A 14,751-nucleotide genomic window follows, 5' to 3' on the forward strand; every position below is an offset into this window, starting at 1 on the left:
TTGAGTCACTGCCGCTGACATCAACGCTGTAACCTATCTCATTGAGGCACAGCACTGTCGAGAGCAGTTCACCACCAAAACTGGGAGATTGTTGAGTTTCTTGTTGAGCAAGGGGCAGATCCGTTTGTGAAAGGGCCTGCTTCTAAGGAAGATTCATTCGACCCGGCGCTGAAATTTGAGGATCAGCCTTGGCAGAGGAGCGAGGAGGTGGAGAGTTATCTACGAGGTTTGATGAGTGGATCAAAATTGGAGATTGGAGGAGAAACCCTAGAGGAGGCGAGGAAGAACCCACTGGTGCGCATTATCGAGAAAGTGAAGAGCAGAGACTGAACTAGGGAAGAGAGTACCTAAACCGGCGGTTTATTGTCTCCTTTGATCCTATTCACCTATAAAATATCGCCTGTCCTACGGAGATATAGTTAAATGCTGGTAACAGAGCCTCAACTGGCTAGAGAAAGGTTATTCACCTAAATAGAAAAGCCAATGAAACCGCGACTGTTTGCCAGCTTCCTCAAATAGCAGTTTCAGCCTTAGCAGACCCGCAGCTTCGGACGATCTACGTTTGTTTGATCTTAGTGTAACGCATTTTAATGGATCTAGACCCTCGGGCCGCCTCCGGGACGAAATTGGTTGGTCACAAATACGCAAGGCTACAGTCAGCTAGTTAGAGAACTAGTGACAACTCCTGCAAGCTCCTAACGCATGAATGTACTCCTTTCTCACGGAGCGGGGCTTCCATCGGTGGCTTCGATAAGGATAAAGCTCAATCTCTTCCCCTGTACGACCTAATAAATAGCCCTCGCCACCTAATTCCTAAATTTCTCCTCATCCTCACTGCCCTTTTCCAGTCGTAAAAATGGCCGACGATTCATCCAAATCATCGACAGACCCCTCCGCTGCCGTCGGTCCCTCGAAAGAAGCGAACAAACTGCTCCCCGAAGAAACAGAACTCGACCAAGATGGCTTTCACAACGATCACCAAGACCACCTGGACATGCAGCGCCTGGGCAAGAAACAGCAGTTCAAACGAACGTTTTCGCTGTGGTCGTCAATTGGCTTTGTAGCTATTTACATGGCGACGTGGGAATTTGTGCTGATTTCCCTTGCGCCGGGTTTCACGAACGGTGGATATGCTGGTGTTTTCTGGTGTTTTGTTACCACGACCATTGCGTACTCTGCCGTCGTTGCGAGTTTGGCGGAGATGGCTTCTATGGCGCCTACTTCGGGTGGGCAGTATCATTGGGTTAGCGAGTTTTCACCGCCAAAGTATCAGAAGGTTCTCTCGTATGCTTCAGGCTGGATGACGACGCTGGGTTGGCTGGCTAGTTTTGCGAGTAGTTGCTACACTATCGCTTTTCAGGTGCAGGCTTGTATCAACGTTACGAAGCCTGATTTTGCATTTACAACGTGGCAGATTGCGTTGATCATGTGGGCTGTTATCATTGTTACCATCGCCTTCAACACCTGGGGTACTGCTTTCTTCCCTCAGCTCGAGACAGCGAGTTTGATTGGCCATCTTCTGGGATTTTTCGCGGTCATGATACCTCTTTGGGTTCTTTGCGACAAGAATGATGCGCACGACGTATTTCTGCAGTTTACTGACCAGAGCGGGTGGGATAACATGGGCTTTGCCTATATATCATCTCAGATCTACGTTCTCTGGTGTTGTTTCGGTTCGGACAGTATTGTCCATCTATCAGAAGAGGTCAAGAATGCCTCAATCGTTGTGCCGCGTGCTATTTGGTGGTCATATGTCGGAAACGTCTTTTTCGGCTTCATCATGCTCATCACCATGCTCTTCTGCATTGGTCCGCTTGATCCCATCATTGAGGCAGACTGGCCATTTATCGCCCTCTTCGATCGCACTGGATCTCAAGCTCTGAACTTGTTCTTCAATGTCATATTGTGGCTTTTGGTCTACCTTGGCAACATCACGACTCTTGCGACCTGTGCTCGTGAGACATGGGCGTTTGCGAGAGATAAGGGTCTCCCAGGTTCTCAGTGGATTGGACACATGCGAGTAGTTTCATTTATTGATCATTCAAGTCATGTACTAACTGCACCTATAGGGACAAGAAATGGCACATGCCGTTCAACGCAGTCTACCTAATGTCCATTGGAGCCGCCCTCCTCAGCCTCATCCAGATCGGCTCCGACGTCGCCTTCACCGTTCTCGTTTCACTATCTACACTCGGAATCATGAGCACTTACCTCCTTAGTATTGGTTGCGTACTACTTAAGCGCATCAGAGGCGAGCAGCTTCCTTCGGCTCGCTGGAGTCTGGGTCGCTTTGGACTGGCGATTAATGCGTTTTCTGTGCTTTACAGCTTGTTCATTGTCATTCTCTGCTGTTTTCCACTGACCCTACCTGTTGACACAGCTTCAGCGAATTGGGCGCCTTTGATATGGGCTGGTGTTATTATCATTGCTGCCATTGCGTATGTGACACACGGAAGAAGGGCATATACACCCCCAGTGAGCTTTGTGGAGGGCTTCAAGTTGCAGGGTGTTGGTTTGCAGCAGTCCTCGTAAGACAAGACGAAATGTTATTAAAACCAGTGTCTGGAACTCTCACTCTCTTGAACCCAACATACCAAGTCTTCTCATCACTGCGTCTAGGAACTCCACCTTTTTTGGATTCCGCCCGCATTCTGCCACCTCCCTTGGTGTTCTCCCGTCCTTATTCGTTTCGCCAAGCATGTCCTTGAGTACTGACAACCCAAGAATCGTTTCAATCTTCTCTGTGACAAATTCCACTTTGTGCGAAAACTCAGCTGCTACACGTAGCAGATTATTACCATCCCGCCCTGTTGTCCTCATATCGGCTCCCAAGTCAACGAGGTATGAAAAGACTGCTTGCTTGTGGAGCAACCAGAGCGCGTTTTTTCCGACATGGTCAGTATATTTCAGTAAATTTTGCCGGATTTCTGGTCTCACGTTTTCCATAATGGCTTTTACGATATCAAGGCCGCCGTTGGCGCATCCTTTGGCACAAGGATGCTCTGGGGATCGAAACCAAGTTCGTTTTTTTTTTGTCTTATTTTATCGAATTCTATGGCACCACTTTCAAAAGTGCTAGACTTTTGGTACCTCTTCGGCAAACCTCCGCGGACAGGTACATATCGCCTGTCTCGACGAGCTAAAAGAGAAAGCAACAAATTTCGCGCCAGTGTTGCTAGGTCCTAGTTAAAACATGGCGCTCTAGGAACAAGAGAACGTAACGCATAAGCGCCTTGGCTCTTAGGTTCAGGCCGTTTCATAGTCTATTTAAATGTCTATAAGACCTTCTCTTTATATCAATCGTCCAGCTCATCATTTGGTCTTTCTATCCTCCCCATAGCTGGTTACAGCAAACGGCAAGATTTCTTAATCTGTTCCAACCAACGTTGCCGCCCAGACATCCATGGTCCGCACCTTTTTACCATCGAGTCCTTCAACAGCTCTTACAACCGCCTCTCTCCCACTCCTAAGCACAACCTTCATCTTACTGTCCGCAACATATTGCTCAATATCATCAAGAGAACTCTTGCTTTTCACATCCCCAACTTCCCAGCCACCATCTTGCAGTCCCTCATGCGGCACAATTTCCGTCTCTCGCTCAACTTTCCAGCCTGAGTCTCCTGCGATATTCTTGATGTCAATTGGGCTTAGCAGACATCGAATGTTCGCTTCGCTGTCCGGCCTTTGGGCCTCAAGTGTAGCTCGCGTCAAAGCAGCAAGAACGTGAGGGATGGCCGCTGGCTCAGATGCCTTCATAGCGTACTCAGCGATGCAGATTCTGTTCACCCTTCCCTTCAACGCTTTGAGCATGCGTGCGAGGGTTTCAGGTGCATCGAGATACCATAAGCAGTGCACAAAGACCGCATAATCCCATTTCTTGTCCCCCGTCTCTTTTAGAAAGTCTTCGAGCTGGGTCTGCCAAAACTTTACACTACCGCCTAAAGGGCCTTTGGTAATGTGTTCTTGTGCTTGGCCGAGGGTGTATGGTGCACCGTAATCAAGAGGTGCGGGGTCGATGGCGTCAACGTGGCCATCTTCCCCAATGATATGTCCCAAGACAACAGTGCATGTTCCCTGGCCGCATCCAATCTCGAGAATACTAGAAGAAGCAGGAATATGAAAGAAGTTGAGGAGCTCAAGCCGGTGAGTTGTTTGATCAATCTCAATTTGCAGGGACTCTGGCGTTGACAGGGAGTGAGACGCTATTGAAGGAGCGATTGACAATGGCAAGGCTTGCCATGTCGCTTGAGAGTGTGTCGGGGCTGTCATATCGATGAGAATCTGCTAACAACAAATTTTTAGACGCAAGATTTGGGTAGATGATTATTCAAGGGATTCGACCTTCGCAACGTCAAGGGGTACAAGCTTACACTATTTATAAGCGACCAGCGATCTTACCTGTGACTCATTCGTTATCCCAGATCTCAAGCTCCTTCCTATACTGGTAATCATCATCCTGTGCTTACAACACGAATCCAAGTCGCCAACAGACCGTCTCGGTGGAAGCATAGTTGGGCAACAGCAAGAGTTATCAGTGACGTACAAGCTGCCTACGTCCTACGCTCACAATACGATGTTGGATCCTGCTGCTTATGCCGTGTCCTTACATGCCTTTCAAGGTTTGCTCTCCGTGCCGTGCCATCGCGCGCCATTTGATACGTACATCCCGGGAAGCTACAATACCATCGAATGGAGCCATGCTGTTCGTTGTCATGACGGGTACGATCCTTCCTCAGTGCAAAGCTTGCGTTGCACCCAGTCTTGGTGCATTTGTGTGGACTTGTGTGAGTCTTGAGATGAGCACTGTTTGCATTTGTTAGCCTCGATACTCTCAAAGGTATCAGGGACTGAGAACTCACGTATACGGCTTTTTGATAGCAAAAACAGCTGGACACTCGGGACATTTGTGAGCGCCTGTAGTAGGTACGCCACCCTGACTGTTGTCATTTTCTGGAGAGTAGCGACTCTCAGTACCATGCTCTAGCCGTGAATCCTCCTCAACTTGTGCGCTCTGTCCAGCAGGCTGAGTAGTAATACTTGAACACCCCCAATCATAGGGAGGCAAAGGCCCAACATTTCCGGATTGAGTCCAGCTAGGGTCAATAAACTGGGGAGCTCGATGTTCGTGATAGTGTTGGTGAAATGACCTCTCTAGTTCCGGTGGCCCTGACTAGAAATAAAAGACCCCTACCTGGGATGGGGACTTGATGATGTTCTAACCTGCTGAAGAGAGATAACAGATGAAGACAGAATGCAACGGCTTAGATGTTGCAAAAGAGTGTCGACAGTTGGTGAAGGAAGTTGGTGCAATGAGTGACTGCGGAAGCACCACCAGGGTCAACCGTGAAGAAGGAAGAGGGATGTCCAAGTATTCGCACATTAAAAGAACTTTATGTAGGCAATTACACTCTAACGACTGCCGCCAATCGGACGTGGCGGATTAATGTAGTTTGACTGATTGGCCAAACCCTTTGGCTAGGCCTCAGAATCTGCATGATGATGATAGTCGCATGCGGCTAGTCCGGCCAATCATAATAATACTAATGAGACGGCAGTTGATCGAATTCCACGAGACGGCCAGCTGGAAAGAGAAGTTAAATACTCAGCACTTCCTAGCATTCTTCTTCAGTAATCCTCATACTTTCATCACTCCATCAACGCATAACCAAAATGTCTACACTTTTCTGCTGTGATGCCATAGAGCCCTATCGCTCTCAGTACCTCTCCCATCAATCCAAGTTCAACAACTTTATGTCATGGGGATCTTTCCCCAAGGAATCTACTGTCGGTATTGGCGATGTCCAGCATGACCTCTCCCAGCTCAACCCTTCTTATGCAGTCCAGCTTGTTCGCCAAGTCAATTTTGGCCCACTTGAATCGAAGCGATACTTCATCCCTAAAGACTCGTCCGAGGGGCAATACATCGAAGTGTCTGAACAAGACTTGATTCAAGCCAACTTCAAGAAGGCCAACACGTAAGTAAACACTTCTGAATTAGGTCATGACACACAAGTCAATGACACTAAGAGTCCTTTCAGCTATAAGAACTACAAGTGCCGCAGCCACAACAAGTTCTTTGAGGTGAACATCTACCAGAAGGACCCTGTCAACAAACACCACTGGCGCGTTGATATCGCTAGACCAGCTGATTCAATTGACCTCTGAGCTAATTCCGGTGAGGGGCTCTCATTCGTGTAACCCTGCGCCACCCAAAGAGTTTCATCTCTAGGGGGCCATCGTTTGACTAGCACGTACTACCGCCCTCAATGATGATGTGATACGAGCGCCTAAGATGGTGGTAAAGCTGGAAGTATTGGCCTGCGGGGCCAGGTTGTATGTTACACGTTTTGGCTAAGGCATTTTTGTAATCTAGCAGAACAAACCAACTGTGACAGGATATGTAATGCACGTCGAGGCGAACTGCTTGCCTTTGTGGTTCCCTAATAGCGTCGCTAATGTCTGCTTCGCCACATATGCCAATCACAGCATTTGTCTTGTATCTCGACAAAGCATAATTGAAGCGCAAAGAGTGCCTAGCCTAGGCATATTCTATTCGTTTGTGATCATGATACTAGTGCCTGTACTAAGAGGCGTCTTTTTCAGTGCACGCTATTGTCAATTGTATGAAGGCTCGCCAGCATCTGCCCCTTTTTTGGAGCATCTTGGAGTGACGCCTCGCCAGCTTCAGATGAGATCTAAGTACCGAAGACTTTTTACGAGCTTCATTCTATTATTGTCTTTTCGAATAGAATCTTATAAGCATCACTCGAACCCACGCCCGCTCCTTGGAAAGTCAAGAGTCCTTCCAGGCCCAACTGCTCAATGCGGGTAATTCAGTCCATTGTACAACCCGCACCCTGTCTTTTCGCTCAAAATTCGATGAAATAACTATTGGAGTCGGACATGCTCTTTACAAGTCCATTCAGGGCATCAGGCCCATTATGATAAAGGGAGACTACGGTTGTATAGTCTATAGATAGATTCTGTTTCACATGCAAGGGTTACAACTCGGTCACATCTCATTTTTAGTCGAGACCTGTGGCCTTATAACCTCTACACAGAACTTAGTGCTTCACATCTACTTAAAGACAAGACAATGGTCAATTTAATCTCAATGTACTGTATTTTTCCCCCTTGATAAAAGCTAGTGTAATATGCCTGAGAAGACGCTTATATCAGGAGTGAAGACAAAGCACAACGAAACGGAATTCTTTTGGCGATGCGATATAATGAATGTCGGTAACGTACATACCTGAACTTAAGTTTTGAAATCATGGAGGAGGTGACATTTTACTCACCCTTGCCATTGTAGACTTCACGATCCAACCTAGTAAAAGCTTGAATGGTCTCAGACTCAAGAACCGACTTGTTCCAAGTCCTGAGGAGAGGTTCCTATGTCTCTTGTAGCGATAGACTCCGATATACCACCATGCTCCAACTGTGAAGGCTGTAAAGCCTGCAGCTAGGACCACGTAGATCCAGAAGGATTGAGATACAGATATAGAGCCACCGTCGGCTTTCCACTCAAAAAATCCCATTGAGAAGATACTCTACACTATATGTCAGTCTGTTATCAAGTGCTTTGAGCCATAACTTACTGCAAAGAATGTTCCAGGGAGGAATATCATGGTGACTAGTGCGATGGACCGCATATGACGTGAGTCCTGACTAGTCGCCAATGCTATCTCCACATTTGTTTCTCCTTGAGCCTTGACACTATGAGCAAAGCTTTTGGAACAGAGTGAAAAAGGGGGTAGTTTACCCATTGTGTCGTCATGATCATTCCTTCGTAGCCCGTAGTGCACTCTCGGATCTTCTCGTTATATTCCTTCATAATTTCTCGTAGTCTCCATCGCATTTTAGCGCCCGTCCGTCTCATATAAGTCTTCATTAGTCGAACTGATGATACCTCCTGATACTTGTGAACCTGAAGCTCCGTAGAAACAACGTCCGCATGATGGCCGACTTCCTGGTTCTGCTGACCATGTACTAGAGAGATCTCGTCGATTGAGTCATACCATTCTGTGTCAAGGTTCGAAGGGCTCGTGTCACAAAATATTGTTCGGTTGAGGTAATCCACATGCTCGTAAAAGGCTTCCAAGCAGGTACTCCAGCTCAGAAGTTGATTTCGGAGATACTGCATGTCTAACCAGGCTAATCTCCTTGCTTTTTTGCGAGAAACCTTTTCCGTCTCCGTTATATGTTGCAGGAACTCGGGATCCTCGTCCAGCTCCAGGATCCGCCCTTCGAGCTCGTCAAGAGTGTTGTTCACTATTGGCAGGTGGCGCTTTCTCTCAATTTCGATAAGCATGCTGGGAACCAGCAGTGGATGGCAAATCTCGTAAGTGGCCGTTCCAAGCCGTGTCAACATCTCTGCTTCGACTGGCAACGTGCAACCAAGCATGACTGCAAATGTTAGGTTACAATGCGGGAAATATGTCGATGATACCGCGAGATCGCCTTGCCAAGCATTCGAAGTGCGGGCGTTGTATACTTTAAACAGCATGAGAAGTGATCTATATCCAGTAATCAACAGAAACGAACCTTGTGCGGGTAGGCAAGGACCATTTTGCCTGCCCATGTCGAGCTTGACTGCTGAGAACTGTGAAACCTCTGCTTGGCTTACAACCCGATTGATCGAGTCGTGTATATAAAAATTCTTTGCGATATCCTTGAAGGACTGCTCTGAGAATGGCAATTCCCTGACATCGAGGAGGCCCGAAGTTTTGTGACGCGGGGTTTTGGATGCGTGGCTATTATGAGTGGTTGCTCTCTCGATAGCTTTGATCCAATCATTTGCCTCGATACCCTCCACCGGATCGATCTTGGGCTCGCCGCTTTTCCTTGCTAGACTAATAAAATCATCAGTTTCAGGGCGTCATAGTTGAGAGATGAGCATACATTAGAACAAGGCCAGCGTCTGATCCATCAAGCTTTGGATGCTGCTAAGGAAATAAGTTAGTCTCAGTAAACTTAAGACGTAAATAGTAACTACAACCTTATCGAACCATTTATTCCAATCAGTACTATTACTCATTGTCCATACCAAAGGCTTCTGGAATACTATTAGTAAGCTGCATCTGATTCCCTTACGGAATGCAAACCCTTGTGTCTGAAAACACTCGTACCACGCTGGTTGGTCTCTCATGATATTTAAATACTCTGCTAGTTTCATTTTCGCAGCATATCGCATTGTCATTTGCCCAGTTCATATCTTTCAGAGGTTGCAAAATCAAGATGATGTTTTTATCAAAAGATGTGAGTGAGGTGGCCTAGCCAACAAGTCTTTGACGGAGGAAATTGCCGCTTATTATCTTTCCTGACGGGGCTGTGTTTTGAATGCAATTCGGATTTTAGACTTTCTTGTCCTAGGGGAGACAAACCGTTGTTCATGGCTGTGTTGAGACATCACTATGTTGATCAACAGTGCAACGTGTGACAGGCCGTTGAAAAGCGTCGCATAAGTGATTAGGCGAATAGTGTGTAACAGGTCATTTTCCACATATGAGCAATATCAGAAATGGATGTGCGGCTCACTCTGTGCTTGTAGAATTAACATTCTGAGAAGTATCTTCGAAGAGAAATCGTCTCCAGAAGGCTATAAGAATCTACAAAAAGGCCAAGAATATTCGACTACTGCCTAGGCTATAACTATGAGTAAACTATTTGTAAGTGTATTTAGATACTGGATCACTTATACCTATCCTATCTGCTCAGAGCGGGTTGATTGTGCACAGCGCCGAAGACCGGACTTGTGTAGTAAAGGTGCCAATGGCAAAATACATATACCAGCGATGGACATGTGAGTAAATGCTATAAGAGAATACTTAGTCTGGGGAGTATAAACAATCATGGTAAGTTGCTTTAGGATATCCTGGAATTAAACTTCTACGCACGTTGGTAAGTGCGTCTATTCATAAGTACGCTGCCGTGATATCAGCCATTTTACAAAGCAAGATTAGACAGCCAACAGCTGCCTGTCAGGATTCACAACACAGTCTGGCTTGCAGAGGTCGGTTGCAACCCCTTACTAAATACTACGAATACAGCCTGAGAAATCCCCAGGTAAAGAATTTGAAATCTGCAGCGTGTAACTGCTCAAGTAGAAGTTGAGCTGAAGTATTAGTCGTCAAATACTTATAGTTGTGGCCAAACAATCATAGGGCTATCCATCGTCACGGCTTCCTCCATTCTATTCTTTTCATCCTTTTCGTGTCAGATAAGAATCACAACCAGCTTAGGGCTCACTGACCTCAGTAAGACGTCTTGGAAGCTTACAATGAAATTTCCCCCGATCCCACTACATGTAATCAATACCCTTGTACCTCTTGAACATAAGTTGGGAATATCGTACCTCTACCGTTACACTTCGTTGATCAAATATGGTGGTTAAAAACGTCTCTAGAGCCTTTTGCTCTGTTGAGGTCGCACGGACAATTTCAATTGCCATTATAGTATTGAGGGTAGTGATTTGTGATTGTAACGGAGAAGGTCAGCTGTTTGTAATGACGGAGGTTATTCTGATTGAAATTTGAAACAGAAGGCTGCACTGGACCTTGATGTAAATACCTTGGCCGTTGCTGAATCCTTCTGCCAGTGATGCTAGACTCTTCTGCCAGTGATGCTGGACCCTCTGCCAGTGATGCTCGACTCTTCTGTCAGCAATGCTCGACTCTTCTAAGAGTGATGCTAGACATTTCTATTAGTGATGCCAGATCCTGATGCCAGTGACGCCATAGTCTTATATTGCAGCTCTCGGCGAAGAGATAAGGTTTTCGCACTGCTCGTATGACAGGAATGCTGCGGTAATGTTCGGCATTTTGCAAAGACAGGATTCAACGACCGACAACTACCCATCAGGATTGAGAACAACCCGGTCTATTCTCCAACAGGACCTAATCTACCCATGGTGTGCGTGCTTCAAAGGCCGTAAGACCTCAGAGGGAAGAATATTTTGATTCATATCAATACAGAATTTAATAGACCATATTTTATCTTAACAGTGGACAATCCTTTAAGGGAACGCCAGCTACCTATATAAAGGCACTTGCAAACCGTAGCGTCAATCTCTCGAAACGCCATCACTCATATCAACCGCTATTGACAAGTGTAAGTAACGAACCTGAGATTACCATTTTCCAGCCAATTGAAGCTGGCAGATCAAACACAACATCAACCTTTATCGTATAAAGTTTGCAATCAAGAACCTTCACAGCACGGGCTATGGCAATAAGTCGAAATTACAGGAGAATTGGAAGGAAGATGCTCGAGCGTTTCAACGGACTCACGCATCCCCACCTAGTGATCCTCCTGTGTGCTTTTTCCTGCGCAGAAGAACGGAGTTTCATTTTCCCAAGCGCGATTTATAATCTCAGCGAGTAATTGGAAAAGAGTGAATCCCCCAAACACAAGGAGGCAACATTCTGGATATCTAATTAACTGGGAAGCTGATTGGTACACTCTAATCCATCCACAACCTAAAGCATCCAGGACTGGGAGCAAACAGTGACTACGGCAGACACCAGGACATCAATTTCAATACAATTATCTATTTTGAGAGATCAGGGAGTAAAGATGAAATAGTTCTTGTCATCTCTGACTTTAGCTTATCGACTTTTAACAGCGAAGAGTCGCTCTAACATTCTCAACCAAAAGGTGCCACCAGCTCCGGGATACCGCCCTGCTGAGTGCGATATCGAAGGCGAGACTGTATCAAGAGAATTTCATATTTGAACACTGGGGTGCTTGTTTCTGGAGCTAATACCCTGGTTCCTGGGAGGACCCCAGTATGTCGAACAGTTTGACCAGGCAAGAAACACGATGTGTATCAACGGTGCAAATAACAACACTTTTTTCACCTTTAAGAGAAAACCTAATAAAGAGAGTTATGCAGTTCAGGTAGAGCCGGAGGATATTGAGGTAAATTAATTTTGAAAGAATGTATCAAGCTTTGTTTATGCTCAATAGTGGATTGTCAAGTTACACCAACGCCCAGGCTGTTCTGACTTCTTGCACGATGCTGTTGATGGCGTTTCAAATGAGATGCTAGTGGTCATCGCGCAAGGTAGAAGTCGATCGTGGTCCGGACAGACTTTCGATGCTTTCCAGATGTTATCTTCGAAATGCCCGAAGAAGGACGTCCATGTTGACAAACCATGGACAGGTGAAAAGATTTAAACTGCTAGAACTTGAATAAGAAAGAATAATGTTGCGTTCGATGCAGGTCATAGCCAGAGCACTCAGGCTCTAATTGATGCAGTTTAGCCAAGGATGGCTATCCGCCAGGGACATACCAGGAGATCATTAAGGCCCAAGGAGTTAAACAGTATGGATAGAACTTATTAATTTGCGAGCCTAAACTGTTTAATATAACCTATATTATACTCTAGGAATTCGAAAATTAAAATTATTAGTTCTTTATAATAGTTTAAGTAATGGCTAGTTATTTATGCCTATATGTGGCAGCTAATCTACCAGAACCCTAAGATTGTTCATAGTGCTCGACCATGTTCACTGTTTCCCCCATGTTTATGGATTTGATGTTGATTCTGGGATATAGAAATAGTAATACTGGGATATAATGTGGTGATTTACAATTCACCATGGTCTGTCAGTGGTTGGTGTTATTATTACTCACTGACATCTGTCGTTATGTCAGTGACGCTAGACTCTTCTTCTAGTGATGTTGGAGTCTTACGTTGCAATTTTCAGCGAAGACATATAAAACAGAAACTCGAGACATCCTATTGGAAATTAAACGCACTTTGTGTATTCTTTTAGTGTCTAATCTATAAGTTATCGTAGAGGCCTGAATTCTTTTCAACTTGCAACTTCATGAGTCTTTTCCAAAGATATAATAGACTTATTTCTTATTCGAAACGTCTAGTAAAGACAGTCAGCATACAACAGAAGACCGAGGCATCATGGGGAGTATTGCTTACTGAACTGGAAGTGGATGATATCTCCATCTTGAACAACCTGCAGAGAACAAGAGTGAGCTTTATGTGGTGTGAGTCGAGTTGCGTGCACTTACATATGATTTTCCTTCTTGACGGTACTTGCCAGCGGCTTTGATGGGACCCATAGACTTTTGTCCTTCGCAAAGATCATGGAAGTCTTGATAAGCGACAACCTCAGCCTTGATAAAGCCTCTCTCGAAGTCACTGTGGATAGCGCCAGCGGCTTGCGGTGCCAAGCAGCCCCTGGGAATAGTCCAGCATCGGATCTCCTTCTCACCAGCTACATCCAAGTCAGCGTTGACTGTACCCTGTCGGAAGGTTTGAACATACCTGTGAAGTAGTATTGTAGTCCGAGCTTTGTGAAGCCTTCGGTGATAATTTTATCCAACTTTGACTTGACCTTGATGTCCTTGAGGAACTCAGCCTGAGCGTCAGGGTCATCCTTCAAGCTGTGCAGCTTCTCTTCGAACTCAATCGAAAAGGGAATGATATCGCGGGGAGTACCACCATGCTCAGTAACCCACTTGGCAATACCAGGAAGGTACTTGCACTTCTGTCGAAGGTAGTCCTTCATTGTCAAGTTGACGAGATAAATGACTGGCTTGGTGGTGATGAGTTGGATCTTCTCGTTGATGAGGGCGATCTCAGCAGGTGTCCAGCTTCCATCTCGAACTGGTTGGTCCTTTTCCAGCATCTATTTCGTGTCAGTCTTCTTCCCATTTCCTCATTGTCATTTGCTTTCCACTGACTTCTTTGATCTTGGTTGTTGTCTCAGTGAAAAGAGGCAACATCTTGTACTTGCCACCAGCTTTTTTGACGATCAGCTCCTCGGCGACGATTTGCTTCGCGAGAATGTCTAAGATCGGTGTTAGTTTTTATTTCGTTATCGAAGAGAAGGTACATACCGAGATCCTTTTTGCAGAGCTCGCTTTGAATGGTGTCTATATGAATCATTAGTCAGTTCAGTTACCTCGTCATGCTGTGCTGAACTAACCCAAGTCTCGAACAGGGTCAATCGAGTCGTCGACGTGCAAGACCTGATCGTTATCGAAAGCTCTGTTAATCGAGCCAAGTCAGCTGGTCCCCCCACGGCTCTGTTCGTCCCGAAGCGTACCTAACAATATGGAACATGCCGTCAACAGCCTGAATGTGTGACAAGAAGGCATTTCCAAGACCTTCTCCCTGAGAAGCACCCTTGATCAGACCAGCAATGTCGGTGACCTGAAGATAAGCAGGGTACATAGAAGGAGGCTTCCAGAGGTCACAAAGAAAGTCCTAAGTTCCAACCAATATTAGCCTTCCGCTCACCGTTATTTCGCAGCATCTCAACTTACATATCTCGCATCAGGAACAGCACATCTCGCCTCATTAGGTTCAATTGTACAGAAAGGATAATTCTCCGCCGCAGCGCTCTGCTCCGTCAAGAGATTGAACAAGCTCGATTTTCCAACATTAGGAAGACCAACGCATCCCATCTTCAAGTTCTTGCGAACTCTGCCAAAGGCGACGACATTGTCGATAACGGGCTCGGCTTTCTTAGGAGGCATGGTTTTCTTCGATAGTTCCAAAGATTGTAGATGAGATGTTTTGGTTGGTGTTTTTGCTTGGAGAGTTCAAGGGATGGGATTGTGAGGAAGACTTTTCAGAAGTGGCCTGATAGCCCACTTTAAAGACATGGGTGTAGAGTGTTCTGGCCAGTTAGTAAAAAGCCACGTTGATACGCTGTAACCTCAAGAAAATACGAGAAAACGCTATGTATTGATACCCAGTGAGTTCATTTAATAGCGAATAC

The 14,751-nt window shown here is 45.8% G+C and overlaps 6 protein-coding genes across 6 annotated transcripts in view; 3 read left to right on the forward strand and 3 right to left on the reverse strand.

Annotated features, from left to right (window-relative positions):
• Window positions 1–4, forward strand: part of FOXG_21585 (uncharacterized protein) — a gene marked incomplete at its 3' end in the record, with an annotated part of 1,024 nt that extends 1,020 nt beyond the window's left edge. The window contains exon 2 of the mRNA XM_018401929.1: window positions 1–4. Within this exon, the coding sequence (XP_018254184.1) occupies window positions 1–4 (4 nt within the window).
• An 811-nt stretch (window positions 5–815) lies between these two features.
• Window positions 816–2,583, forward strand: FOXG_14600 (uncharacterized protein). Its single transcript, XM_018394656.1, has 2 exons — window positions 816–2,016; window positions 2,070–2,583. Exons 1-2 carry the CDS (start codon window positions 857–859, stop codon window positions 2,530–2,532), a joined length of 1,623 nt encoding a protein of 540 aa, XP_018254185.1. The 5' UTR covers window positions 816–856; the 3' UTR covers window positions 2,533–2,583.
• Window positions 2,584–3,152: 569 nt separating this feature from the next.
• Window positions 3,153–4,350, reverse strand: FOXG_14601 (uncharacterized protein). The gene has a single exon (XM_018394657.1). The coding sequence runs from the start codon at window positions 4,267–4,269 to the stop codon at window positions 3,367–3,369; it is 903 nt and encodes a 300-aa protein (XP_018254186.1). The 5' UTR covers window positions 4,270–4,350; the 3' UTR covers window positions 3,153–3,366.
• Window positions 4,351–5,670: 1,320 nt separating this feature from the next.
• On the forward strand, window positions 5,671–6,165 carry FOXG_14602 (uncharacterized protein; the record flags this gene model as incomplete). Its single annotated transcript, XM_018394658.1, has 2 exons — window positions 5,671–5,975; window positions 6,039–6,165. 2 exons carry the CDS (start codon window positions 5,671–5,673, stop codon window positions 6,163–6,165), a joined length of 432 nt encoding a protein of 143 aa, XP_018254187.1.
• A 1,125-nt stretch (window positions 6,166–7,290) lies between these two features.
• On the reverse strand, window positions 7,291–9,037 carry FOXG_14603 (uncharacterized protein; the record flags this gene model as incomplete). Its single annotated transcript, XM_018394659.1, has 7 exons — window positions 7,291–7,378; window positions 7,426–7,550; window positions 7,599–7,709; window positions 7,763–8,406; window positions 8,545–8,852; window positions 8,902–8,942; window positions 8,999–9,037. The coding sequence occupies 7 exons, from the start codon at window positions 9,035–9,037 to the stop codon at window positions 7,291–7,293; spliced, it is 1,356 nt and encodes a 451-aa protein (XP_018254188.1).
• A 3,704-nt stretch (window positions 9,038–12,741) lies between these two features.
• FOXG_14604 (GTP-binding protein YchF) lies at window positions 12,742–14,625 on the reverse strand. The gene is made up of 9 exons (XM_018394660.1): window positions 14,294–14,625; window positions 14,074–14,234; window positions 13,954–14,015; window positions 13,865–13,900; window positions 13,709–13,815; window positions 13,290–13,653; window positions 13,034–13,239; window positions 12,942–12,978; window positions 12,742–12,882 (listed from the first exon to the last, which is right to left on the reverse strand). The coding sequence occupies exons 1-9, from the start codon at window positions 14,504–14,506 to the stop codon at window positions 12,863–12,865; spliced, it is 1,206 nt and encodes a 401-aa protein (XP_018254189.1). The 5' UTR covers window positions 14,507–14,625; the 3' UTR covers window positions 12,742–12,862.
• Window positions 14,626–14,751: the final 126 nt, after the last annotated feature.

Source organism: Fusarium oxysporum, chromosome 12, assembly GCF_000149955.1.
Source record: "Fusarium oxysporum f. sp. lycopersici 4287 chromosome 12, whole genome shotgun sequence".
Lineage (NCBI taxonomy): Eukaryota > Fungi > Ascomycota > Sordariomycetes > Hypocreales > Nectriaceae > Fusarium > Fusarium oxysporum.